The following is a 26,655-nucleotide window of genomic DNA, read 5'->3' as shown; positions in this document are numbered from 1 at the left end:
GTTGGATTTTAAGTATATCTTGACCAGAAAAGACTTTTATTCATTACAACAGTTCATGCGAACCTGGTGGTCCACAACAATGTGAGGTGAAATAATATTCGAATACATTAAAGCTTACCTCGTACTAAGTTCGTCCATTTCACCCTCTGTTGCTGGAGCGTTGATTGTGGAGGCGTTACCATGCTATGGGATATGAACGTCAAACGTTCTATTATATATTATATTGCTGATGATATATTTCTACGTACTCTTTACAATGGAAATACAATCGTGCAGTCAGTGCATTGTTCAACTTATTGAATAATCGATCTAAAAACGGTTTTCGATAATTTACAGTGTGGGCATAATGGAAGGGTATTCATTTTGTCTATTGCCCTTTCATATTTTCCCTTCGACTATAACAAATATATGCACCGGTAAATTTATTTTATTATGAAAATCATGTTTAAATCAGATTAATGTTCAATTCGAAATCATGCTTAAAGAAATTATAAGTTTTACTGTACAATACCTGTTTATTATGCTGGCGCCTCGCTCGAAGCCTCGCACTTCTCTGCAAGATGGATTTTCTAAGCTCAGGCGTAAGTCTCGATCTCAGTTTTTTGCGGACATCGGCGTCGGACAATTTCGGTCGAGCGTCCGTACCCAAATTTCCTGCAGTGACTGATTCTACTACGTTGGTACCTGCAGCTTTCTGATGATTTGCCCGGGTTTCGGAAAGTTGATAGTTGTCTGCTGCATCATGATTGTCTGGGAGTGAAGTGATATTCTTGGAATATTGAATAGTTTCTTGATAATCAGATATGGGTCCGTTTCTTATTTCGTCGTTCGTTTGCCGGGCGTCTGTTGAGGACGCACCGACGTACTTTTCGATATCTGACTCGTCGCTTTCTTTATTTTTCATCGTTGATTCCTGGACTCTTTTATTAGCATAATCTCTTTGTGGACTTGAGGTAGTTGACGACACAATTGCAATAAGCCCTTCTTTGTCTTGTTCGTATATTGGGAATAAATCAAGATTTGTAGATTCTTTTGATTGTGAGTTAGATTTTACGAAGTCATCCAATTTCAATTTCAAAGTGTCTTGATTGCTTCCTGAATAATTACTGCGCAATCGATTACTATCATTGCCATGATGTAATGTCAATTTCTTCACGTCATTCACTTTTGGCTGCTCGAATTTCCTTTCAAGGCTTTCTTCTGATTTTGAGCCATTTTGAGATCCAATTCTGGTTTTTGGTGTTAGTCGTCTGAGCCTCAAGTTTCGGGCATTCTCATCGAGTTTTTCTTTTGTAATTTCTCTTGGAGTCATCATCACATAGGAACTTTGATTTCTAGTTGACGAAGTGACTTTTCTCTCCTGTAGTGGAGTTTCTACCGAACCATTTGTGCTGTTGTTCTCTGTAGCAGTGTTGTGTTTGTCGATATGTTTTTCTGCGTCGGTTTTGGTTTTATTTTCGAGCTTTTCGTCGTAGGCTGGTGTGGTCAGTGAAGCATGTGGTTTTAAATCATATTTTGAAAGAATGCTTTGTAGTCTTTCTTCGTTTCCCTTAGCATTCATCAATGACGCTTCAATTCCATCAATTTTTCTTTTCGACGTAAGTTTTCTTCTTGTTTTTCTACGCTTGGAATTTATGAAAGTAGAAGTTTCCTTTTCCTCAGTAGGTTCAATATTATCTTCTCGATGTGATGTTTTGCTGGAAGTTAATTCGTCAGTGTCGTTAACATATGCAGATTCCTTGCTAATGGTATAAGTTTCCGTTGTTGTTGAATCACTCGTCTTGATCATTCCCAAGTTTAAAATTTCTGCACTGCCTGGGTTTTCATGTCCCTCCATTTTTCCCCGAGAAACTTGCTCTCTAAACGAAAGCTGTCGGTCTTGAACGCTATCACTCTGTGAAATTAAATGATTTTTTGGCAAGGTGGTTGTGTCATTTTCTTGATATTTCAAACGCCTGCTCAACCTTGCTGCTTCCATCAGCCTGAAGACCGCCTCGGGGTCGTAGCTTCCCTCTTCGTCTGATTCCAACATTTCAGACGCTACGGTTTCTGCAACAGCGCTTGACCGCACCTAGAAGAATAAGTAGAAATATTAATCTATATGCAAAGATTATGCTGATATCAAAAATTCACGAATTGTTATACTATGCTCAATGCGCGCTATGTAATTGCCTGCCCGATCACCACGTGCATTAGTTAGCATTCCTTTAGCGCACAAGCTTCTGGAAGTTTGCATGCCGCAGCTCTTGCGTAAACAGAGCGACGACTTCCGTTAATCTGTAACCAACGTTGAACTTGACCGTTCCAGTGTTAATTTACATTGCTTTTTAACCTTTTTCGCTCATTTTCTCATTTATGGAAAAAATTGCACTATTGTGCTCGCCATGTCCGTCCGTCCGTCCGTCCGTCTGTCCGTCTGTTCGTGACCTCAAGTTTTCGTCGACGAAAAAATGCGCTCTCTGTCACTCACTGCAGTGAGTACTGAGTTATATTTTTTTCTATAGTTGCATCTACCGAACCTCTTCGATGTTATACATTTAATTCCATAGATGGCACCACCAGTATCATCTGGCACGAATGTGAGTACAAACTGCTTAGCTTGGTAGCACGGAAGTGAGTGTTGCGCCGTAGGCTGGATACGAGATGCAGCGATTGCCGAGCCTGTCGTCCGCGGTAACGCGTTGCAATGAGGAGCGTGAATGTGGCTGGAATACAGACAGTTTCCGTTCAGGATTTAGCTTGATAATAGCCGCTTTTTAGGAACATTCAATCTGACTTTCTGTTTCGATACTACCATGGCATTTGATTCAAATGTTGCGTCGCATTATTTAATTTTTAAATTGCCGCTTAATTTTAAACTCTCATAATGGCAAATACACTTATTGTAAAAAAGCATGATCGCCGGGTTGACGAATTTGACACGTCGTTATTTTTCAAGATTCGGAATTCACGAGAGCACGATTAATCAAAGCCATCATTTTATGATTTTGATCCTTCTGATTCACCATTTTTAGTCGTTATCGGTTGTTTCGCTCAGCAATGTGATTTCATTTGATTTTGTGTGCGAATTTAGTCATCCATTATAATTTCCCACTTTTACACGAGAACAAAAATTGAAGGAACTTTTTTGACATACGAACTTTCTGTGTTTTACTGAACACCAAATTGTGGCACGGGAACTCGTGCGCATCTCTGCTTATCGCCAAGTTTAGGTAGAAGGAAGAGTGCTTAGCTGCCGAGACGTGCAGGCGTATGCGTATGGCGTGTTATCGAGGGGTTGCTGTACGTGTAGCGCTCGCTCGCATATGTTGTTGTGCATGCGATACGCTCCTTACCTGCTTCATTTCTCTAAAGGGTTCTTATCTTCCGTATTTATTTTCTTTTTATGGAAGTTTAGTTTATTTGTTTCTTTGTAAGCGACCAGCAAGAGTGAAATTCAGGTGATAGAATCTAAAACTTGTGAAACTCCCTGTTTATCTTTTTGATATGTTCATTTATGTGATATTCAACCATAATGAGTATACCACTTATCACTAAAACACAATTGAAGAAATATTTTTGCGTGCAATAAAATGATGTAAGAAATATTGACTTTACCGTAGTGATTGAAAAAGTCGGGTAAAAATTCATCAGTTGCTCGTGCAGTCGCGAAATTTTCCTTCGGAATGGGCGCTCTATTGTATATCACGCTCGTGCGTTCGAATTTGACATTCCATCGATCGGATCAACCGCAATGCATAACTCAAGGTCTCACTCTTTATTCTCTAACGAACGACGGCTTGATTCGTGTGCAGATTACTCCACTTAAAGCTAGCTTTCTTATCACCCGTCAGTCTTACGAACGACGGCTTGATTCGTGTGCAGATTACTCCACTCGAAGCTAGCTTTCTTCTCACCCGTCAGTCTTACGAACGACGGTTTGATTCGCGTGCAAGTTACTTCTCTTGTGCTCGCACTCTGAGCTGTAGCTTTCCTCTCACCCGTTAGTCATACGAATAATGACTTAATTCGTGTGCAGGTTACTTCTCCCGTGCTCGCACTTGGAGACAGCTTTCCTCTTACGCATCAGTCTTACGAACGAAGACATACCCGCTCTCGGGTCACTCGCCTCGAGCCATGTGACGCGAGTCCGTAGCCTCTGACCGATGGCTGGCATTGACTACAAAGCATCGTTGCCGTGATCTAGCACGGTAATACGTGTGCGCTTGGTCTTATATAGGGCGGCAAGGACATAAGTGCTCTTGGTTCCCGTAGAAGGGTCGGCTTGGTGCCGCGTTTCAGGTCGTGGTCGATTTTGAGAGGCCCCACGCAGCTGGCTGCATACGCACCTTCGAAGCGCTTATGTAATGTGCATGACTGATTTTTGTGTAGACAGCTGTCAAATTATTAACGTTTTTTTTTCGTTCATTATTTTTGTGTTCTTCACGAGAAGATAATTAGTTGATGCAATTCGTTTACTTCAAATTCGCCATAAATTTATTTCGGATCATTATTTAGCTTCTATTAATTAAAACTAAAATTGATACCGCCATGTTTTTTTTTTGCATGAAAAATTCACATCTCATTGATTCTTTTTGATGTGTTTCCTTTCCCATCTGCTGTGGTTTACTGGCATTTAACGCATATAAAGCATCTTGTAGTTCATTTTGAATCAGTAGAATGCCCGCACCTTGTTGTGGCAGGACTGACTTTACGTGCATTATGCAATGTTGTTAAGAGACGGCGCTTTACTTGCTCACTTGTATAATATGTCGTTCTATGCAAAAGCTTCACCGCTCGGGCATTTTAGACGACTCTGGCGATAGCCGTGGGAAATTAAGCCATTGTTAGTTCAGTGACATGCAACGTTCTTCTTTTCTCGCGGTGGCTTCCTGCAAGTTGCGTTTCTGGTGCAATTTCTTTGACTGTTATGCCCAACAAAGCTCTTGTGCCCCGGCTATTGTGTAATATGTTTGCGGTTGCTGCGTAGATTTCCAGTGCGATTTTTACACGTTTGTTATGCACTGTGATGTGTCATAAGTGAAGCTCGTCTGCTTAAGAAACTTGCTCAATGGATTTCTGGGACTTATATTATCTCCGTTTCATTTTTACCGATTACGACGGAAAACCGTTAGGACTAAACTAAATTTCGCTCATTTATAGCACTTCGATGTGGTTTTCTTCTTCCATTTCTATCACGTTCATTTTATGAATGTTTTTGAATGTGCACTTTCTAATAAATATATTGAATTTTTCATTCTGCTTACTCGCATTTGTAATATTTCACCATTTTCTCTTCGTGAGTTGGAAGCAAATGCAATCAGAATTCGACAATCAAATGCAATCAGAAAAGCACCGTCATGTTACAAGCTTCGCTCTATATGGAAAGTTTTATACTCGCATATTCAGCGTTCATTTGTGATCGATATCGCCGTAGTGACCGCGGCTCTTGTGAGGATCGGTTTTGTGTTCGTCTCATGCCACGGAGAAAGAGACCTGCCACTCTTGATTCTGTTGATAAATTATAACATTTCTTTTTGTGGTAACAAAGAGATGAAACATTCATTGTTCTAAAGTTTTTCTCGTTTTTTTTTTAAATTCAAACGTGTTATACGTATGTTAAATATGTACCCGTCTTGAACAATATTGCAAAATTATGCAATTTCATTTTTTGAACTACAATAAACCGTATGGAGACCACTGAATTTAATACTGAATTTAGTTATTTTGATCTTACTTGGAAATTATCAATTTGCCTCACTCAGTAGATAAAATTAGCTCCAATTTCAATATTCGTTTATTCGTTTCATGAAACAAGAATCTCAGTTAACTTCTTATTGATTTTATTCACATATGAAACAAGCATAGAAATATAGCATGAGGTTTATAGGTTTGAAAAACGTAGTGTTAATTACAGCTTCATTATTAAGGTTTTGCGCAGCTCCCAAGGGAGGCATTGTTCTGATCAATGAGGGTCTACTACCACTTAGACAAAAGAAGAATTGGTACAAGCCATTGCCATGCACTTAGTAAAATACAGGGCCCATACTTTCAAAAAAGTTAAGAGATCGTAAGTTCATCAGCCAATCATTGACGGCCTTTCAAGCAAAATCCACCAATCATAGACAAGAAAATAGAGCGTAAGTACTTACGTTCACTTAGCTAGTTTTGAAAGTATGGCCCCAGATTTTTAAATATCGTCGTCTGAAGAATGTCACGTCATGTAACCCAGCTTCGAAGGGCGTTTTTTAAACCTGCTTAAGAACTTTCAATATGAATTGAGTTTCATCTCGAATGATATCAAAAGTGGTGTCCTGTTTCCTGCATTTAAAAAAATGTCAAACCTTGAAAGTTGAATGGAATGCAGGTTCTCTATTATAGAATTTTCTTGGAATTAATTGGCCTTCGAATTCGGCCGTTATATATTGCCCTTCTTAACTTATGTCCAGTGGACGTTCGGAAATATCGTGATTAATTATAATTGCATAATGTATAATTAGATAATATATAAGTATATAATTATAATATAATTATAGACTAATTGTAAATATCCATATAATAGTTCATTCGTTATAATCTTTATCAATGAGCTGAAGGTATTACGTCCTCAACTTCAGTAATTAAAGATGACGACACTGCAAATGTTGTATCTACAACTTTTCTTCAGTAAATATATTCATGTGCAACTAAGGCTGATCTTTCTATTTATCCGATTTATATTATACGCGACATATGTATGTTTAAATAATCTCTTTGTCAAAAGATTGTCTGAAGTATCATTCGTATCAAAGGGCCAGGTAACTAGGGCTACTATCACTTAACAGATAATTACTCCCGAGAGAGTGTGAGAAGGATAATATGAAAGAGAGAGAGAATGAGAATGTGCGAGAGAATTTGAATATTGGAGGGAATGTGAATGTGAGAGCAGAGAAAACGTGTCTGTTAGCGAAAATGTGAATATGAAAGAATGAATATGAATATGAGAGAATGAATATGAATGTGATAGAATGATTATGAGACAATGTGAAATCGAGGGAATGTGAAATAGGGAATATGTAAGAGAGAAAGAGAAAGTGAAGCGAATGTGAGAGTGCGCGAGTATAAAAGAGAGAGAATGTGTGAGATAGATAATAGGTTCGGGAGAGAGGTGAGAGAGTAAGTGCGTGAGCGTGACGCAAGAAGGCACCCCTTGTACTCTCAGGCTGCGAGTCTCCCACGTTGCAGGAAGGCAAGTTCTCGCGTCACGCGCTGCCTTGCGGCCTTGACGCGAGAGAGCCAAATTACGCTCGACTTCTATCGTGCGCAGGATATGCAACCGTGCCCACCGCACCTTTGCTACGATTTCCAGCCACATTATTATTTATCATTTAGTTGTATGTATGTTATGTACTTCGTATGTTGTAGTGGTATGTATGTTATGTCACTTTGGACAGCAATATTGCATCGTTTAAGACGGTGTACGTTAATAATTCCTGTATTGTTTGAACATTTTTCTCCAATCTGTCATTGATCGCTCTCACTCCTTCATTACTGACAAATTGCCTATGTAGCTTACTTGAAAAGACATTTATTTACAAGAAGATTTATAACTGACGCGCACTCACGTGTACAAAACTGATGTTTTCTACACGTGATGTTTTCACGTGTTTTCAACTACTGATGATAAAATACCGCTCCGTATCACGAAGGAGATTATTATTATTATTGGGATTGTCATACTATTGCATTGACAGCGACGTGCCCCTCTTAATCACATATCAAATTATTATGTTAACTTGAGACGCTGTTGAAAGCACTGTTCGTTGGACAATAAATTGTCGGGACATCTATAAACAAATGATGTCGCGGTGTCATTCCTCGCCATTTACTGATACCTGAAGCATATATAATTACTATTTCGAACACTCAATTATTATAAGAATCCAACTTTTAATGATGTACGAATGCTTCTCACATGTTATTGTCCAGGTAAAGCTAATTTCCAGTTGGAAGCCCGACATTTGCACGGTATTACCGATACAGAAACCTTCATTTGAATGTTAGCGCCAGTGGAAAGCGGGTCAAGTTCGAGCTCTGTATCTGAGATCCTGCTCTCAGCAAGTGCTTTCCCTTACTTTGGGAGCGCAGTTTAGGGTAAGAACCTAATTACTACAAATTTATCTTGAACGACGCATGTATATTGTACAGTTAATTGTCATTTTTTATTGCTGATATTACAGAGTGGATATGTTTTTATATAAGTTATTTCTAATTTTTGGGATATTTTACATGTTTAAAACGCCGTAGAGAAAAACAAATGGTAAAAAAATATAACTCAGTACTCACTGCAGTGAGTGACAGAAAGCGCATTTTCTCGTCGAGGAAAACTTGAGGTCACAGACAGACGGACGGACAGACAGACAGACGGACATGGCGAGCACAATATTGCATTTTTTCCTTAAATGAGAAAATGCGCTAAAAATGTGTCGACGCTTAATTATCGTTGCTACTTTTTCGTATTAAGTTGCCTCTGCTGAAGTTACTTGGATCGCTCCGTGCAGCTTCGTTTGAGGTACAATGCTATTGATAAGAGAAAATAACTCGTTTATAGTAAGCGCGCTTGTAAGTGATATATAGATTTCAAATTAGTTCTTTTACTGCATGGGGTGCGGGATGTTGTGAGAACCGTACATGAGGACGAATGGTTTGATTATTACAATGATGACACATTTTTTTAATATTGATAACCAAATGCATAATGGATAACAAATTTACTTTGGGAGCGCAGTTTAGGGTAAGAACCTAATTACTACAAATTTATCTTGAACGACGCATGTATATTGTACAGTTAATTGTCATTTTTTATCGCCGATATTACAGCGTGGATATGTTTTTAAGTTATTTCTAATTTTTGGGATCTTTTACATGTTTAAGACGCGGTAGAGATAAACAAATGGTAAAAAAATGTGTCGACGCTTAATTAGCGTTGCTACTTTTTCGTATTACGTTGCCTCTGCTGGGGTTACTTGGATCGCTTCGTGCAGCTTTGTTTGAGATACAATGCTATTGACTAGAGAAAATAACTCGTTTATAGTAAGCGCGCTTGTAAGTGATATAGATTTCAAATTAGTTTTTTTAATGGGTTGCGGGATGTTGGAAGAACAGTATGAGAACGAATGGTTTGATTATTTACAATGATGAAACATTATTTAATACTGATAACCAAATCCATAATGATAACGAACCTACCACGATAAACATTATAAAATGCTGAATCTCATAAAATTCAAGCTGTTATGGTGACGAGAGAAATTTGAAAGATGCTATTTTGAATAATAACGCGTCGAGTCAACGTCATTTACGTTGCCGTGCAACATTTGAATCTAAAAATGACATTGCTTTGAAAACTTGTTCTTGTATTTTTTTATGATGCCCTATTCGCACCCCTTATAACGGTTCGTGTACTTCGTGCATGATACGTGACAATTTTGCATGACACATGCCCTCTATGTATCATCCGCATCTCTTGTGCATGATACACGCTTATGAAGCACGTATCATGCATCATTAATGGTCGACTCACGCAAGACAGAATCACGATGCTCGCTTTTTGTGTGCACTTGTTCAGGCCATTTCGCCACCACTCTTGCTTGTCCGCATTTCTATCTCGCTCCGTTGCTCCTATGTACGCATCTCCTCTCATTTCTTGATGCGCTCATATAAGCTGATGCGTCTGATCAAGAAATTCATCAAGAAAAGCAGCGTTAATTCTGAGGTCATGAACTTTTTTCTTGCAGGTGAAGGAAACGCAAGACTTCACCAGGCATTGTTCTAGAAGTTATCTTTATTGGGGAACCGATAACTGCTGTTACTTTGTACAGAACTGATGTGCCGCATGTTCATTAATTTTTCTTCGAGGTAGATATTATACAATGTAGAGAAGATTTACGTACCGCTAATTAACCTACTATTTCCAATTTTTAGATGAACGTTTCCTATAGAAATTCCTCTCAATGAAGCTTTCTGTGATGTGTACAGTAGAAGCAGCTTATCTTATAGTCACACGTTATACGCATGCATGGCGTGGGTGTTGCCGCGTGTTGAAGCATTCTTGCGTGAAATACGGATTGCTCTCTACACATGACGATTACACGCTTCATCTTCTTCGAGATGATTGATGGAACTTATGATATTCATGACCATTGATCTCGTATATATACATTTATTAAGGTATTCAGGAATTAAAAATCGATATATTTATAGTGGCTGCCGCCTAGAAGTACTATTTCCATTATATTGTTCTTATCGTTCAGAAATATCATGAGGTATGTGCTATTTTTTAATTACAATTTAATATATAGCGGTCAACTTGAGATCACGTGCACGTGGTATTTATTCACACAACTCGTACATTCCCATATGTTTATTATTGAAATTTATGCTCGAGATGAATTTCTCAGTTTCAACAACAGTTAATTTGTTTTTTTTTGTATAAACTGGAAACGACATTTGTGTTGAATTTATTCTGCCAATTGTGACCAATCAAAGACATTATTCGGCACGATTTAGTTGTTAAATTATTTTGTGTAATACGCAACCTTGCAGTGAGCTATATTTATAAGCTTGTGTCGCAAAGTATGTGGTCCACTACTGTACTGTACGAGGAGTATTGCTGCAGACCTTCGTCAAGATTTATTGTGTGTGGGGAAACCTGTCAACGCCTGTCCACTTTCCTTTGCTTATTGGTATGTTTTAGGCGCGCTGGTTTTTTCGAAAAGCGCAGGGCTAAATCGCATTTAATATTAATTCAATTGCTTTTTTGGAAAAATGTTTGAGTGCATGTATAGGGCTTGAATTTGCTACGTTATAATTCATAAATTAGTACTCATCACATTTTAATGGGAACCGAACAGTTTTTAACAGTTCTTTCAGTTATACTATCATAATGTATAACACAGTGAAATATCTCTGAGTTGATTTCGCTTTTTAACACAAAAAACTGTTAACTTTTAATTTTTTGTTCTAGAAATGTGGAGAAATCTTTTATTCTTGACCGCAGCTTCATTATGGATGCAAACTACGTCTCTTGAGGTTATTAATCGAGCCTTTTAAGTACATTTGCGTCAACTCGGCGGATGCGGCCGGCGAAGTGAAATTCTCCTGTTCCCACGCTCGCTTCAAATTCACATGTGGGATACATGGATGGTATCATCTATGATTAATTAATCATTGTATTCTTATTGGGCATTCAAATGACCTGTGCCAAGTTGCTGCACTCGGTTAATTTCGTAACTGCCTTTGCGTATAAATTTTTGCGTGCTGATCAATGCACTTTTCACTTTCAAATTTTGTTTTCACTTGACTTCTCAGTTACATGGATTTGCTCCCTAGGAGAGGGAAACTTGGCCGTGACCTCCAAGATCTGGAAACAATTTTGGATGACCTCGAAAAATTCGAGACACGAGAGAACCACGAAATTAGGAGGTGGGAGTCGTTACCGCCTGTCATGCCCGCCCAGTGGCTGGATACTCCAACATAATTGCGATACAGGATATCGCCTATCCCTTGGAAATCTCCTATCCCTTGGAAATCTCATATCCCCTGGAAATTACCTATCCCCTGGAAATCCCCTAATCGCCATAACAGTGGCTAGCATATCGTTAGCCACTGTTTAAATTGTGCCGTAGTTTCAGGATCTACTTCGTTAAAACTTTCAAAATTGCAGCTTCTGTGAGATCACGTTTCAACTTGAGGCGTCCACGAGTTTTCTAATAGATGTGATGTCGGTGACGCGAGTGATCAAGGACTGGTTTGTTCAAGGGAGAGAGCGCTTTGGATCGGGCGCGGTCTTGGGCACGATCACGGGTCGTGCCTCTGCGACCAACACAAGTGCCATAAAACCTCACCCAGAATCATTACTTCCAGCTCGGAAGTCGTTAGTCTGAAGCCACGGCGCATTCAGCAATGAAGTGGGACAGAGAATTTGCTCGCGTTTATGGTCCGAATACTTTATGACGATAAGTATACAAAAACGATACGACAATGATGCCGATGGAAGTGATTTATTACTTTAATAATTTTACTTCTTCGCCAGCAATGTAAGAATTGAATCTTAAATGCGAAATTGGTCGTTTACTTCTATTAATGCATTGGAATTTTACTAATGAACATTGAGCTTCACTTTTCAATGAAATTATCGATGAAATGCAATCATTGAATTGTTAAAAGGCCTTTTTCATTGTTATTTCGTCTTCTCGTTTTTAAGTTTTATGCAACTCGTCAGAACTTCCGAGATGCTCGTTGCCTGAGCCATAAAAAGTCATGTATACGATACACCGAAAGTATGCCAGTCTTCGATAAGTATAACAATTAAAAAGTAAAATCGATCATGAGAAGAAAATCTAGCAACCTGAAGTAGAAAGGTTACCATGCAGAACAAGATGTTGTTTTGCAATTTTTAGTGATACACGAGAGTAAAAGGCATTTAAAAACTCAGGAAAGCGATGTTTCAGGTGTTCACATTCACACATTTATAAATATAACAAATAATGCTCCAACCGTTTATTTAAGACGGCGAGAATCGTGGAAAAATTAGTGATACGCGCTAAGTGGAATTTGGCGATGCGTTGCGTAAGGAAATTGGGGATTAAAATAACTGACTTCTGTATCAAAAATTGTCCATCAAATTACTTATTAACATGTTTTAATATTTATTGCGGAAACGATTGGGCACTATATAGAATTGACATGCTGAACTGCGAATCATGCCTGTTTCATATGTTGTCGCTTGAGCTCCACACTTCATCTCGACGTTGCATTCAAATTAATCCTTCGTGATAACCTTGCATTATCAATAGCACTACACATGCACAGGTGTAGCAACCACTCGACCTTACTATTGCTTTCAATCGCCCCTAAATTGCACACTCTGCTACTGAATGAAACAAAGGGTCTTGAGGAACGTCATTACTTAGGCATGCAGGACAAAGAACTTTATGAGGCTTGAAGTAAAGGATCAGCACGCCCCGGGTCCTTAATTGTATGCCCCTTCAACGGCTGCTGCTTCTCGCGACATTGACCTCGTCACGTGACGTGACCTCGCTCAGTTACACGTCGAGGGAGAAGTGAAAATGAGGGTATACTCTTTAACGTGATGGGTGGCGGACGACGTAAGGCAGTCCTGCACTCGCTCCTGATTCCCTATACGTAAAGTGAACAAAGCTTTAAGTAACGTTCACGATATCTCATTGCGGAACGTTTTTCTGAACGCTTGTAAATTGCGGGCAGAGAAGGTACAACATTTTATTCTGCAGCTGAAATTTTTCTTAAAATTATTCTAGAATTTTGATTGATTTGAAAAATTTTTGTGCGGCTATGAATTTGTGCACTTCGAGTATATATTAAAATTTTCTATTTTTAACAGCGGTTCGAATAGACGACTAAAAACCTTTTGGCTGAAAACTGAATACATTACCGCTTCTATATGGAAACTACCGCAGTTACTCTACATATTGTCCGAAAGTGCTACATTTTTCTCAGCCTAAAAGTTCCAACGCACTACACCTCTTGATACTAGACGCATGAGCTAACTAATTTGGGAGAATGCAAGATTCGATCCCGTTTGTATGATTATCATATAAGGTATTAATTACCAATTATATGTCTGCCTTTATAAAGTCGTTAAAAATAATAAGGTAATAGTCTTTTTAATTAGAAATTTCACTTCTTCGTCACTGCATAACCATGCTCACTCCTGTTATAGCTTGGGCATGCTAGTGGCATCCTATTAAATTAATTTCTACTAAACGAATCATTATGTTCTCTGCCCTGCAAAACCGAAAGAAAGTATGTTTACTTTTTTATCAGGAACTACATGTAAAATTGTCAGAATGCCAGAAGTAAAGGCAATTTTTGTGAGTATTTAATATCCGTTTATATGAGGTTGTTGTGCCTGGCATTGCCATCTAGAAATTTTATGTATGATCTTATCTTTCTAATGCGGCATGTTTTTTGGGCTCGTTAATATCTTTAATAGACATCTGCTACTGTTTCGGGAGTTATCCATTTTATTATTTTTATTAAATAGATTTTCACTGAACTTTCGTCTTATTCGATGTCAAAAACATATTCGTATGAAAACTTGAAAAGAATTCCATTCTATCTTTTTGCTATCCTAACAACCATCTGCCGAGGATCCGGCAGCTTTCTATTTAAGAATGTCTCACGAGACGCGATGTAATTGAGGCAGCTATCGTGCCTCATCCGCACAGTTTCTCGTGTTTTTTATTCCAATGCTGGAACGGAATCGAGGAAAAAAACGAACTATCCCATGAGAATCTACGCCGGGAAAAGGTACCACGTTTTCTACTGCCACAGCGCTTTCCACGGGCAAATTATTCGAGGTATCTTTGATACTTATCTTAGATGGCATTTTTATGAACTTTAGGAGCCATAGAGGCGGCGATCCATCGTGGCCTGGGACTGCTATGTCCCAAACAAATACTAAGGATACTAAGGATAGAAGTCGGGTCGGATTACTTGGTGATGATGCGATGTTATTTTAATCATAACTTTGTATCATTATCACCTTTAAAATTCTATTATTATTTATATTAGTTCCTTGAAGTAATTAGATTGCATTATTATGGAAACTAGACGAACCTTGCTGGGAACTTATTGACACGGTCATTCAAAGATATGCTTATTGAAATATTTACAAACGCTTCTTGGGTTTGCAAACTGATCAAATATCCTTCCCTATGATAGCCTCACTCGAATATTTTGCTCTTCCAACATGGATATTTTGGATGTAAATATACTTTCATTCGATGATAATTAACTCGGGAGTGCCCTTTCTCCGCGTTGGGTGCTAACGTTCCTATATTCGATCGTGCGTATCGTGCTTTCCTCATGCGCTATGTTCACGCCTTATTAAACAATGACTGCTGCGTTTCGAACACAATTCCAACCGCGTGCTTAAGAAGAAAATGAGAATGCGAACATCACCTTTTAATGACTCAATGTCATTTTTATATTTATGAACCATGTCTGGCTTTAAAAATGAAATTCTAGAGTGAATTTATCCGGCAAATGCCATTTCTTTTATTTACTAAGATTCACTTATCAATGTTACTGTTGCAAAATGAATCATTGTTTCGATACGTTCCAAATGTATGCCGCATACATGATCGACTAGCTACTTCTGAATACACTGAAAGCAGTTACGCAAAGTTTAATGATGCAAAGGAAGTTCTGGATGAGATGGAGGTTGTTCGTTCCAAACCAACGATTGCTGGAGCACATATCGTTATTTGCGGTTGTTTCCTGTGCACGCCGTGTTTGACGATAGGACGAATAAGAGTGTTTGAAGCTCACGTGTTCGTTTGTACGGTTTGACGCATTTAATTTACTTTTTCTCATTAAGTTTGGCACGGTTAGCCCTAGCATTAAATGTTAATATAGGGTCGTAAATAAACCTGGATCCCCAAGATTCAGTTGTCAAGGAAAACGCTAATAGTGTTTTCTCTTGAATAACGTTTTAGCAATTACAGAGGCACAATTTACGCGTCACTAATGAAGAGACTACATCGCCGGGTATATATAGTGTACAGTAGGAAAGAGTGCGTATCCACCTTGATGATAGGAGACCTTGCAGCATGAATCTAATAAGCGCCTGATGCCAGATTGTGGGACCAGATCTCTCATCCTCGATCTCAGCCACTGAACAGCCTTCGATATCTTTTTCGGCTGTGTTCTGTTAAAAATTACTACTTATTGCTGACAATTCACGTGAAACGTATTTACTACCTTGAATATTTTACCAGTACGTCAAAACATTAAATTTTTAGTTATTTTCTATATTAAATAAATTAATTTCTATATTTACGGTACAGTGACAATTCGTTTAACATAAAAGTCTGTAGGAGAAGCGTATTTCCCGTCATCAAATTGTAAGCAAAACGCGCTGCTCTCATATGGGCATAAGAAAAATCATTTCCCTGCTTCTGAAGTTTTTTTTTCCTCGCTAAATACTGCAGAGAAGCTATACAACTTCAAACCGTAAGACCGAGAAACTTGATCATTCTGACCTTTGTGGGGGTTTCTTTTCCTGTACCCCTTAAGAGCGTCGTTTAATTCCAGTATAATTACCCAGGTTTGCTGCCTTCTTCCTGTGTTCCGACAGTGCAATAAAACCTGCTAGTGCTTTCTTTGATTAATTGGCTTTAAAACCAGCGTTGAGATTGTTTTCCAATCTGAAACTCTTACTGATTTTAATAACCATTAAGAGGGAATAAAATAAAATTTAATAAAAAATTAATCATTAATAATGATTAATTTTTGGATGCTCCCAACTTTATAATTTCAGTTGTGTTTATTAATCATTAAGTACCATGCATTTAAATAACTCGTTTGGCGTGGATTTCTTATCGCGATTCAAAATATTTGAAATGGGTTTAAAAATGTGGTGTAATTTCGTGTATTTTTTAAAAGTTGTCAGCAAAATTATTGCAGTTTATTGATTACGTTGTTTCGAAATTGCGGGCTCCGTTAACTGGGATGACGAGTCTGTAAATCAGAACTCATTCCGAACGGTGATGGGGTTAGATGTTATTGTAGACAGTAAAAGTTGTATTGGAAGCGATGGCGAAAGTCGTATCACAAAGTCGTGATCCCGATTCTTTGATAGCATCCATTCATCTATAGGCAACTACTGGGAAGGTTGCCCAGTACTCAACACTATCGTTCTTAATCGCAGGAATATGTATCTTCTTCAAACGACATATGTATCGAAAACGGCACGATTCCCCCACTTTCTATCTCTTTTGGAGCTTCGTAAAAATACTCCTATAGATGTATCGTCAGGGTGAATTTATTGATGGCAAAAATTCAATTCTCAGTTGTATTTCGATAATCTACTGAAATACAACCGGAGTTAGAACGTTTGTTCTCTCGTCAACTGACCTCCGTTTACTTGAATTACCAAAAAGATATGGAAAATATGTATGCTTAGTATTTTGCTGACATGGCGATAGTATGTGCGTGAAGTGTTGTCTTTAAAAAGTAATTTTTAAACGCATATTATTTTAGCGCAATTCAAAATATTCAAAATAGGCCTGAAAATGTGTAATTTCGTGTATTTTATGAAAATTGTCTGCAAAATTATTGCAGTTTATTTATTACGTCTGTCGAAATTGCGGGCTCCGTTAACTGGTATGACGAGCCTTAATCAAAACTCATTTCGCGTGGTGATGGGGTTAGATGTTATTGTAGATAGTAAAAGTTGTATTGGAAGTGATGGCGAAAGTCGTATCGCAAAGTCGTGGCACCGATTCTTTGATAGCATCTGTTCATCTTGGCAACTACTGGGAAGGTTGCCCAGTACTCAACACTATCGTTCTTAATCGCAGGAATATGTTATCTTCTTCAAACGTCACATGTATAGAAAACGGCACGATTCCCTCACTTTCTATCTCTTTTGGTGCTTCATAAAATTACTCATAGACGTATTGTCAGGATGAATTTACTGATAACAACAATTTAATTCTCTGTTTTACTTCGATAATACAATCTGAAATACAACGGAGGTCGAACGTCTGTTCTCTCGTCAACACCTCCATTTACTTTATTTACCAAAAAGATCTGGAAAAAATGTATGCTTATTACGTATTTTGCTGACATGGCGATCGTATGTGCGAGTTAATTGAGCAATTAAACTTATCAGTGAATTACCCAGACGAAGAGCCTTTCATTACGACACGGCTTTATCGGCGGTTGACCAGACCTTGGGTGCAGCGTCTTGCACCTGATAAGGACTGTGTCGTCGTATAATAGAGTCGTGCGGAAACTCTAGTTCATTTGCCCTTAGTTTGGCTGGGTGGTTTGTCTTTAAATTACCTTGTGTACATGGCAGTAGGATTACTTGGTGTTTAAACTGGCCACGACATCTTGACGAGTTCATTTTGGCCACCATTATTATCAGTACGTTTAAGTTCAGGAGAGTCGTAATCGTATAATGGCAATAATAAGCTATGGATTAATCTGACTTTAAATTGCATACTAGACTCAGAATTACCATTTGCTGTTCTTCAAAAATCCTCGTGTTCAAGGGTATGATTAATTATTTACATTTATTATTTAACTTGAAATTAATTATTGACATTTATTATTTAACTTGAAACATTAACTCCCGAAGTAATTTTTTGCATGTCTGATAATCGTGGCCCAGTAGTGCTCCTTGCTGGCAGGTTCACAGGTTGATGACACCGCATTGACATTAATCAGCTTGTCTCATTTGTTGTTCGGAACCAAGGACTCTCCCAAGCAATGTCAGGTGCGTCTGAATTATAATTGCGACATTTGCGGGAGATCTCGCGTTGTCGGACGATCGCAGTCTTCATTACCAGGTCAACGTTGTGATGTGTCGATCACCGATGCGATTAACCGGTTCACGTTGTGGTATGACGGTGACAGACTACCAGGTTCACGTTGTGGTATGACGGTGACTGATTATCAGGTTCACGTTGTGGTATGACGGTGACAGACCTGTCTCTTATACACATCTAGATGTGTATAAGAGACNTGTCGTGATGATCACATTGTTATCGCAGGGTTCGCGTTATGTCGTGATGATCACATTGTTATCGCAGGGTTCGCGTTATGTCGTGATGATCATATTGTTATCGCAGGGTTCGCGTTATGTCGTGATGATCACATTGTTATCACTGGATTCGCGTTATGTCGTAATGATTAACATTGTTATCGCAGGGTTCGCGTTATGTCATGATGATAACATTGTTATCGGAGGGTTTTACGTTATGTCGTGATGTTCACATTGTTATCACATGATTCGCGTTATGTCGATGATAACATTGTTATCACAGGATTCGCTTTATGTCGATGATAACATTGTTATCACAGGATTCGCGTTATGTCGATGATCACATTGTTATTACAGGATTCGCGTTATGTCGTGATGATAACATTGTTATCGGAGGGTTTTACGTTATGTCGTGATGTTCACATTGTTATCACATGATTCGCGTTATATCCTGATGCTCACGTAAATTGCAGTGAAATAATCTTCGATCGAATCTATACGAGCCGAGATGATGGTGAATTTACATGAATATTTTTGCAACACTATAACAACGTTTATAATTTATTTAATTTACGAATTCGAGGCCTCCAAATTCTTATCTGTGCGAGAAGGTAACGAGAGATCGTAAGATGGATGAGCCGAGAGAATAGAGTGTGATCGCTGACGGAATTCGCCGGTATTATATTGCCACATTATATTATTCTTGTAATGCAACTGAATCATAGAATAATTTTACCTACACAGTATTTAAACCAGTCTAGTGCGATTAATCTGCACAATTCGACACTTGGTACATGTTACAGTTTGTGGTAAGATTTTCATTGTAGAAGACTTATTCCGCGATCCATTTATTTTTGTTAACATTAATAAGTTCGAACGGTAGCTCTGAGCCTAATCATATTGTTTGAATCTATATAGTATAAGCATTGAGTTTCGGACAGATGCAACTATTTTTAATACTTAAACTGAAATTAAATTTTTGGGTATAATTATGATTTAGTGAACTTGTGTATTTTTTTTGCGCGCTTTATGATACTGCTTTGAAGCTCAATATAATGCACATTACTCACGTGGAATATTCCTGCGAAAATTAGGATGCACGCGAATATTATCCTTGATGAGGCACCGCCTCGGCTTTTAGGACTGCGAGTCATGATAAGCGCTCGCCTGCAAGTGCACTGACCCTCTCACGACCACGGCTGCCTCCCGACTGACGGTTGCCCGTGCTCATGTGTAGGACGATATTGCGGGCACTTACGCAGATGTTACTTTTGGCAATTTATTTCCATTAATTACATTTACTGAACAGCAATTGGCGATGAAAATTTTAAAACATTGATAGCATTTTAATGTATGGATGTCATGTTTATCCTCTCGGTACGTGGTACACTTTTTGTCCGAAAAACTGTGTGTTTGTGGCAAGTTGAATTGATTGAAATTAGGTGACAAAGCTTAGAACGTAGAGAAAAAATCTCATTTTTTTAGAAGGATCACAGATTACTGACGAAGTCGGTTATTACGCAAGTTTTGCGTAGTTAACGTCCAACATCACTCCATTGAAACGTATTTTTTTTTCGGCGTAGCAGCTGAAATAATGAATTGCATAGACCAGGAGCGGATTTACAGGGATCAAAGCAGAGGACCGAAAGTGCAGCGATCATAAGGAATTGGACAAAATTGTTATGATAATTGTAATTTATGGGTTATTCTTGTTTTTTCACGATATGATAAGGTAAAATTATACGAATTAAGCTAAACTGACTTACTGGATTACTGAAAGAAAGCAGTTATATGGCTAGATCTAATAAATATTTCCTCGAAAAAATCGCTAAATAATCACAGTTAAAGGAGAAGACAAACAATTCTAACAATATATCAATGTATTTCTTAACAAAAATATTTCTAAGCCCATGAACATTCCTGAAAACACTTATGGATTATATAATCTTCATCTGATTTCCTATGCATAAATAATTTGATAAATATCTAAGAATTTCAACCAATATTGATCGCGACCATTAATATTAACTTAATGGACAGCCTACTTGGTACGCTTTTGACTTACTCTGGAATCACACATAACGCCATAAACAACAATCACAAACTATTTTATAAATTTATTCCCATAAAAGCCTCACAGGACAACAATAATTTGTTCCACAAGAAAGGACAGGACAGAGTTGTACATTGAGATGCGTCAGCCGTACACAAATCAAACATAATCAAATAAAACTAAATATCTAACGAGCAGAGATCTTGATAAATTAAGCAATAAACCCTATAGTTTATACGTGTTCTACATTTCCTTCTAAGGTAGAATGGCTTCATGTAGGACACCGTAACCCGAATACTATCAACATGTAAAACTACAAGCACAACAATTTGGGACTCCAGGCTGTAGGTATACTCGCCACGACAAAATAAGAAAAAGACACAGCTTGAGCAACGCGCCCTCAGCTTCCATGGCGACGAAAGATCCATTGTCAATTGTTGAGCGACGTCTATAAACTACGATTTCAAGAGTAACGATGAATCTAGAACATTAAAAATTGGATCAACTCGTGTGCACAAATCGATGGTCACTCGTTGCTCAACAGACAGGGGTCAAATGGCGGGCTGTCACCGCCGAAAGGTTTAAATGTTTCGGTCTTTGATAAATTTAATAACTATTGGTTGCCATAATACATCAGAATGATTGGCTCGAGAGGAGCCCATACATATTTGCATGAATTAGGCAAAACAGAAGCCAATTCATAGCGACTTAGAGATTCATAAAAAAGGGTAAATGTTAGCGAGACGATCTTACACGACGCTGATCCAAGCATCACAATTTCAAACGGAAGGTTTGCGAAACTTAGTAACATTGAATGAACTCTTCTAGCACACTCGTTTTAAACTCAAATGCTCGAGAATGCACATAACAGAAAACACCTAAACAACAACTTATTAAAAACCCTACTTTTAACAACGCAAAAAACTATTTACAATACAAAAAACGAAATCGTTCGACACCAAGTTGAAGAACATATTCCTTAATCCACACACTAATTTAAGCTCATCATAATCAAAGGATAAGAGCACACATGCGTACGAGAAAAAGTGAAATAATACAAAAATTATACGTGAACTTGATAGTTAACGTAAACAATTTACCGCACAATCGGGCTGAGAGTTTCTCAACAGTAAAATATAGTCGTTCCCTTGAAAAAAAAAAAGAAAATTAGAATGCATAAATTTGCGCATTAAACATTGTTGAAAGTACGTGAAATTAGTTTTATCTTTAATGGTCACGAGAGAAAGCACAAATTGGCTACAGGGGTGTTATGGTCGGAGGGAAAACAACATGAAATTTCTACACAACATTTATCTGCACAAAATTGTACGTCCAACATATTCTAACGAACACTTAAATTATTACCTCCATAAATTGTTTATTCCAATTGAAGAAATTGCCAGCAATTTCTCGTGGATACCATGAAGATTAGTTCATCGAAGGGCTGAGCTTTACCAAAAAAAATCAGTCATGTTCCGCATAAGCACGTTTTCTCGCTTGTTTTATTCGTGCCTAAAATAATGATATTCATAGACATTCATCATACATTATTGTACAATGTACAGTGTTCAGTACGCTGTTGAGGTTAAACATTTACAGACGGGCAACGGAAAATTGCTTACAAAGCAACATGAAACACGTGGATTGCACAAGGTTCAACACCTATTTTCGGAAGGTCCCAATAGCTTATTATTTCCAGTGCAAGTGATGACTAGCGAACGTGAAGTTATGAACTTCATCACTTATCTCAAGACCAACTATTTGCTAACGGTCGTTCCTACATAAAGAAAGCTCACCTTTGTTGACCGGTAAGGGAATATAGTTTTATTGTAAGGGTGAGTATCACGGTACACGTCTATCCTAACCGAGGTGTTAGTGATAGCAGCAGAAAGCAGACCTACTTGAGCATTCCTATTGAAGGTCAAACTTAACCCTTAATATTAGACTAAGAAGTACCTTAGAGGCTTCGTTTTCTCTTGCTGGTTTGCCGTTACAAACTTAAGTTGAGGATACACGGACAGCGAGTTGTCGTGGAAACACCATGAGTGGAAACTGCGCATCACAGACACAACACCAAAACTCTTGCATTTTCTTTCACCGTCGTTGAGTTCCAACCAACATGAATTCACGCACACTCAACCTAATGCTATCACAATAACTAATCACTAGCTCTGGAATTACTGCATGCTATTTTCTCACCAAATTTCCGTCCATGAAATGCGCTACATTATCATTTCGGTACACTTGTCCACTCGACCCTCGATAATTCATGCCTCTGAAGAACTCCAACGCAATACAAGGAGGCGCTATTGTCACATCAATTATAAAATAATTAGAAAATGCAAAGCCTAATGAGACGTCCATGGTGTTAACAAGCACTCAAAAAAATGATTGGACCATAATGTAAAAATAATGACTTGTTGTCCGCGAGTAACTGTGCTATATCCTTTTCCGGGCCACACTAGGTGTAGATGACCCATACAAAGGAAAAATGTACATCGCTATTAGGATCAAATCTCGCTGATTTTTTTGCGTAAGATGTTGGAAAAGTCATGAATCAATTGCTAAAAAAATAATTTTATTCCGTATTGCACATTTTGTGTTAAGCTAGTGGAAAAGAAGTTGAACAGGACCTTAAAATATTTGCCATAATTTTCCCGATGCAATATCTACCTGTTACTAAAATTTATTCAATACCTATTGTACTTTATTAATATGAAACAAATACCGCTAAATGTCCGTTTCGCAAAATACGTGTAATTAGGGTTTTTTTTATTTATGAATGTAACACATTTGACTTCCTCGGATCACAAGTGTGCTTTTATTACCTCCCAACCTCATACCGTACTTCTACTAAGTCTCCATCTAACAAATTTTTACTTTATTACGTGTCCTGCTCACAATAATTTATTTTTGTTGCAGCGGAACCTGGTCTTCTTCCATGGGCTCTTCTTCGTCTGGTAGCGGAGCAACAGGCGATGATACGACGCGAGGCTCGTCGCCCCCCACCATCGGGATACAGTCCGTCACCGCCATCGTTGGTCTGCAAATATAGAACGTGGTTTACACGAAGACTGTCTTTATGGATATATTATTCCGCCACCGCCATCGTTGGTCTGCATGTATAAAGCCTGGTTTACACGAAGACTGTCTTTATGGATATATTATTTCGCCACCGACATTTTTAGTCTGCATATATAAAGCCATTTTTATATGAAGATTTCACTAATCGAATATTTTTAATTGATTTTTTTGGTGAAGTTGCTGAACTGTCTAGAATTGCATTTTTGGGCGATTCATCAGCATAAAATTTCATCATTTCGGAAAGTGCACTTTGCAAACATAGATACATGTAAGTGTTATTAAACAATTAACATGCTGAACATTGAACAATTAGACATCATATAATAAACGAAGTGTATTGTGTGACACATGTACCATCCTCTGGTTAGGTAAAAGGCCATTTTATGACCAACACAACGTATAGGTTAGGTTAAGCTAGCTTACACCCATATGTATTTATTTTTCATATTGCATTTCATATGTATTTATCACTATCTGCAATGATGAACTGTTATGATGATGAAAGTTGCAATGATAAATTCCTAGAGTGATGAAATGGCAATTGATAGTATATCATCGTAATTGTGCTCGCACTGCATTAATACAATACACGAACTATTTTCATTTATCTAGTATTTATCATCATCGGTAGGAAGTTCTTTTAGATGTGTTTGTACTGTTGAAATATGTTTCGTTATATCATGCATTTTGTAATAATACTAATATTAATAGATATTAGTAATAGCCTGCAACTTCTTCTTTTGGTCAACAATCTAAGATGGATACATGTACATATGTATAGTAATGATTTTCTTATTAGTTTTATCGATGCTGCGAACTAGGAATCGAGGCAATTTTGTGTTGTAACCACTATACCCTTTTTACCTACTATTGTCATCCCAAAATTTCAATTTCAAGCGTTGTAAAACAATTCATTTACTTGATAATGAATATGGAATATTCGAAACGTCGTAAAGTCAAATAAAATGTCATTTGGAAACCTTATATTTGAACTTTCAAATCCCGCAAAAAGCCTAGTTCGCAGCATCGAGAAAATTAATAAGAAAATCATTAATAAGAAATACGCTCTGGTCTTTAATAAAACTTGCATAAAAGAAAAACTTCTGCCTAACCATACAAATATATGTATAGTACAATATATTAAAGGTCGCCAGTCGGATACTTTTCTGATGAAGAGATGAATATGCTACAAATAAGTATAGTTGTAGACATATTAAATTGAGCATGGTTAAATGAGATTTAATCCAATCAACATTTAATCTTTTCAGTGTACATAAATACATAATATTTTTATATAACGTTTCTTAACCATTCTGTCTTTGCATGTGTATTATTATATTTCTCCAACCGTGAAATGAAGTCAATTGCAGGAGTACAAATTAATTCACTAATAAGTTGGCCTGCTTTGTTCTACTCTAAGAGCCTCAACACGAGTGTAATATTAAAAAGTACCAATTTCACAAATTGTATTTCAAAAATAAAAATTATTTCTCCACAATTGTGCACAATCCTTTTAAATTAGATACCAGACTATACGAAATGGGCGCAAGGGAAATGAATAATTGAGATCCAACTGACCTTTCAGGAGTGGGGGGTAAGGGTGACGATGACGGCGTAAGTCTGGGAGGCAGGCCACTGGGCAGCGGTACGATCATCTGGCGCACGGCGTTGGCCTGCACAAGGACGCTCTCAGCGACGGCGGCCATAGCGGCGCAGGTGTTCACCCTCAGCGATGCCATGGCGGAGACCGTGTCTTGCTCCTCCTGCCGACCCTCAGCCTCTGCCGCGGTCATGTTCACCAGCCCCGCCTGCCTGGTCAGCTCTGCAAGACAGTAGTACTTGGTCAGCTCTGCAAGACAGGAGTACTCAATCAGCTCTGCAAGACAGGAGTACTCGGTCAGCTCTGCAAGACAGCAGTATTCGGTCAGCTCTGCAATACAGTAGTACTACTCGGTCAGCTCTGCAAGACAGCAGTACTCGGTCAGCTCTGTAAGACAGCAGTACTCGGTCAGCTCTGCAAGACAGTAGTACTCGGCCAGCTCTGCAACACAGTACTCCGTCATCTCTGCAACACAGTAGTACTCGGTCAGCTCTGCAAGACAGTAGTACTCGGTCAGCTCTGCAGGAAAGCAGTCTCTCAATATTCAGATAAAAGGTCTAATTCCCAGCGCCCCCAAAATGCGCATGAGAAGAATTTAGTTTTGAATTTATTTGATCCTGATGTTATTATTCGACCATAATTTCTGGCAACAAGTTCTTCAATTGGCCAAATTAACAAGTTGAATGGATCAGCACTTGTTGACGTAAAGCCGAATCGATGGCATGTAAAATGATTAGAATGGTTACTAGGTCTATTCACTCACCATAGAAGATTAATATCATTTAAATGTATTGTTTGTCCATAAAAATTAGCCGCAATCCGAAGTAATATACCTACCTCTTCGCTCTGGTGAGCCGTCAGAACTTTCAGACTTGACAGACCCTTTAGATTTGTCTGATGAACAATTAAATCTCAAGTACAATTAAACTTATGCGTGTCAGTAAATCATTAAGAATAAAATCTGAAGTCAGAGCAAACGTTGTAGATGCTTGTAATACAGTAGATATATCACCACCTATTGCTCTCCGTGTACCTGTATGGCGATGACGGTATGCAGCGTATCCTTGGCAGGCTGGCAGGGTTGCGTGTGGCGGGCGGGTATAGGAGGTAGAGGCTCTCCAAGAAGTGCTCTTACACACGCCTCTACCCCGTCACACACCGAGGGTATGTGGTACCCGCCTTCCAAGGCCAGCACAACCTGCACCATAATATTTCATGTCACGCGAGTTGCAGTGATGTTATTTCTTATTAAAATATCTTAAATGTTTTTTATGCACAGCGAGACCAGCAATAAAACGTTTTCGTATGTCTCGCTCAGCATGAAAAAATATTTTTTTATAATTTTTCCTGTCTTCTTTTCTA

General features: G+C 38.2%; 2 protein-coding genes across 2 annotated transcripts in view; both read right to left on the bottom strand.

Moving 5' to 3' along the window:
- Positions 1-118: 118 nt before the first annotated feature.
- On the bottom strand, positions 119-19,733 carry LOC108669938 (the record flags this gene model as incomplete). Its single annotated transcript, XM_018157384.2, has 3 exons — positions 19,627-19,733; positions 512-2,071; positions 119-183 (listed from the first exon to the last, which is right to left on the bottom strand). Coding segments are annotated over exons 1-3 (1,709 nt in total), but the record flags the coding sequence as incomplete, so codon positions are not given.
- Positions 19,734-20,421: 688 nt separating this feature from the next.
- The window catches only part of LOC108669937 (histone deacetylase 4), a gene marked incomplete at its 5' end in the record, with an annotated part of 34,382 nt that continues 28,148 nt past the window's right edge, over positions 20,422-26,655 (bottom strand). The window contains 3 exons of the mRNA XM_047882230.1: positions 20,422-23,652; positions 25,272-25,515; positions 25,725-25,732. Coding sequence (XP_047738186.1) covers positions 23,517-23,652; positions 25,272-25,515; positions 25,725-25,732 — 388 coding nt within the window. The remainder of the gene's footprint in view (positions 23,653-25,271; positions 25,516-25,724; positions 25,733-26,655) is intronic.

The sequence above is a fragment of the Hyalella azteca genome, unplaced genomic scaffold (genome assembly GCF_000764305.2).
Source record: "Hyalella azteca isolate HAZT.00-mixed unplaced genomic scaffold, Hazt_2.0.2 contig9953, whole genome shotgun sequence".
Lineage (NCBI taxonomy): Eukaryota > Metazoa > Arthropoda > Malacostraca > Amphipoda > Hyalellidae > Hyalella > Hyalella azteca.
This window is presented reverse-complemented; position numbering and strand designations above follow the sequence as displayed.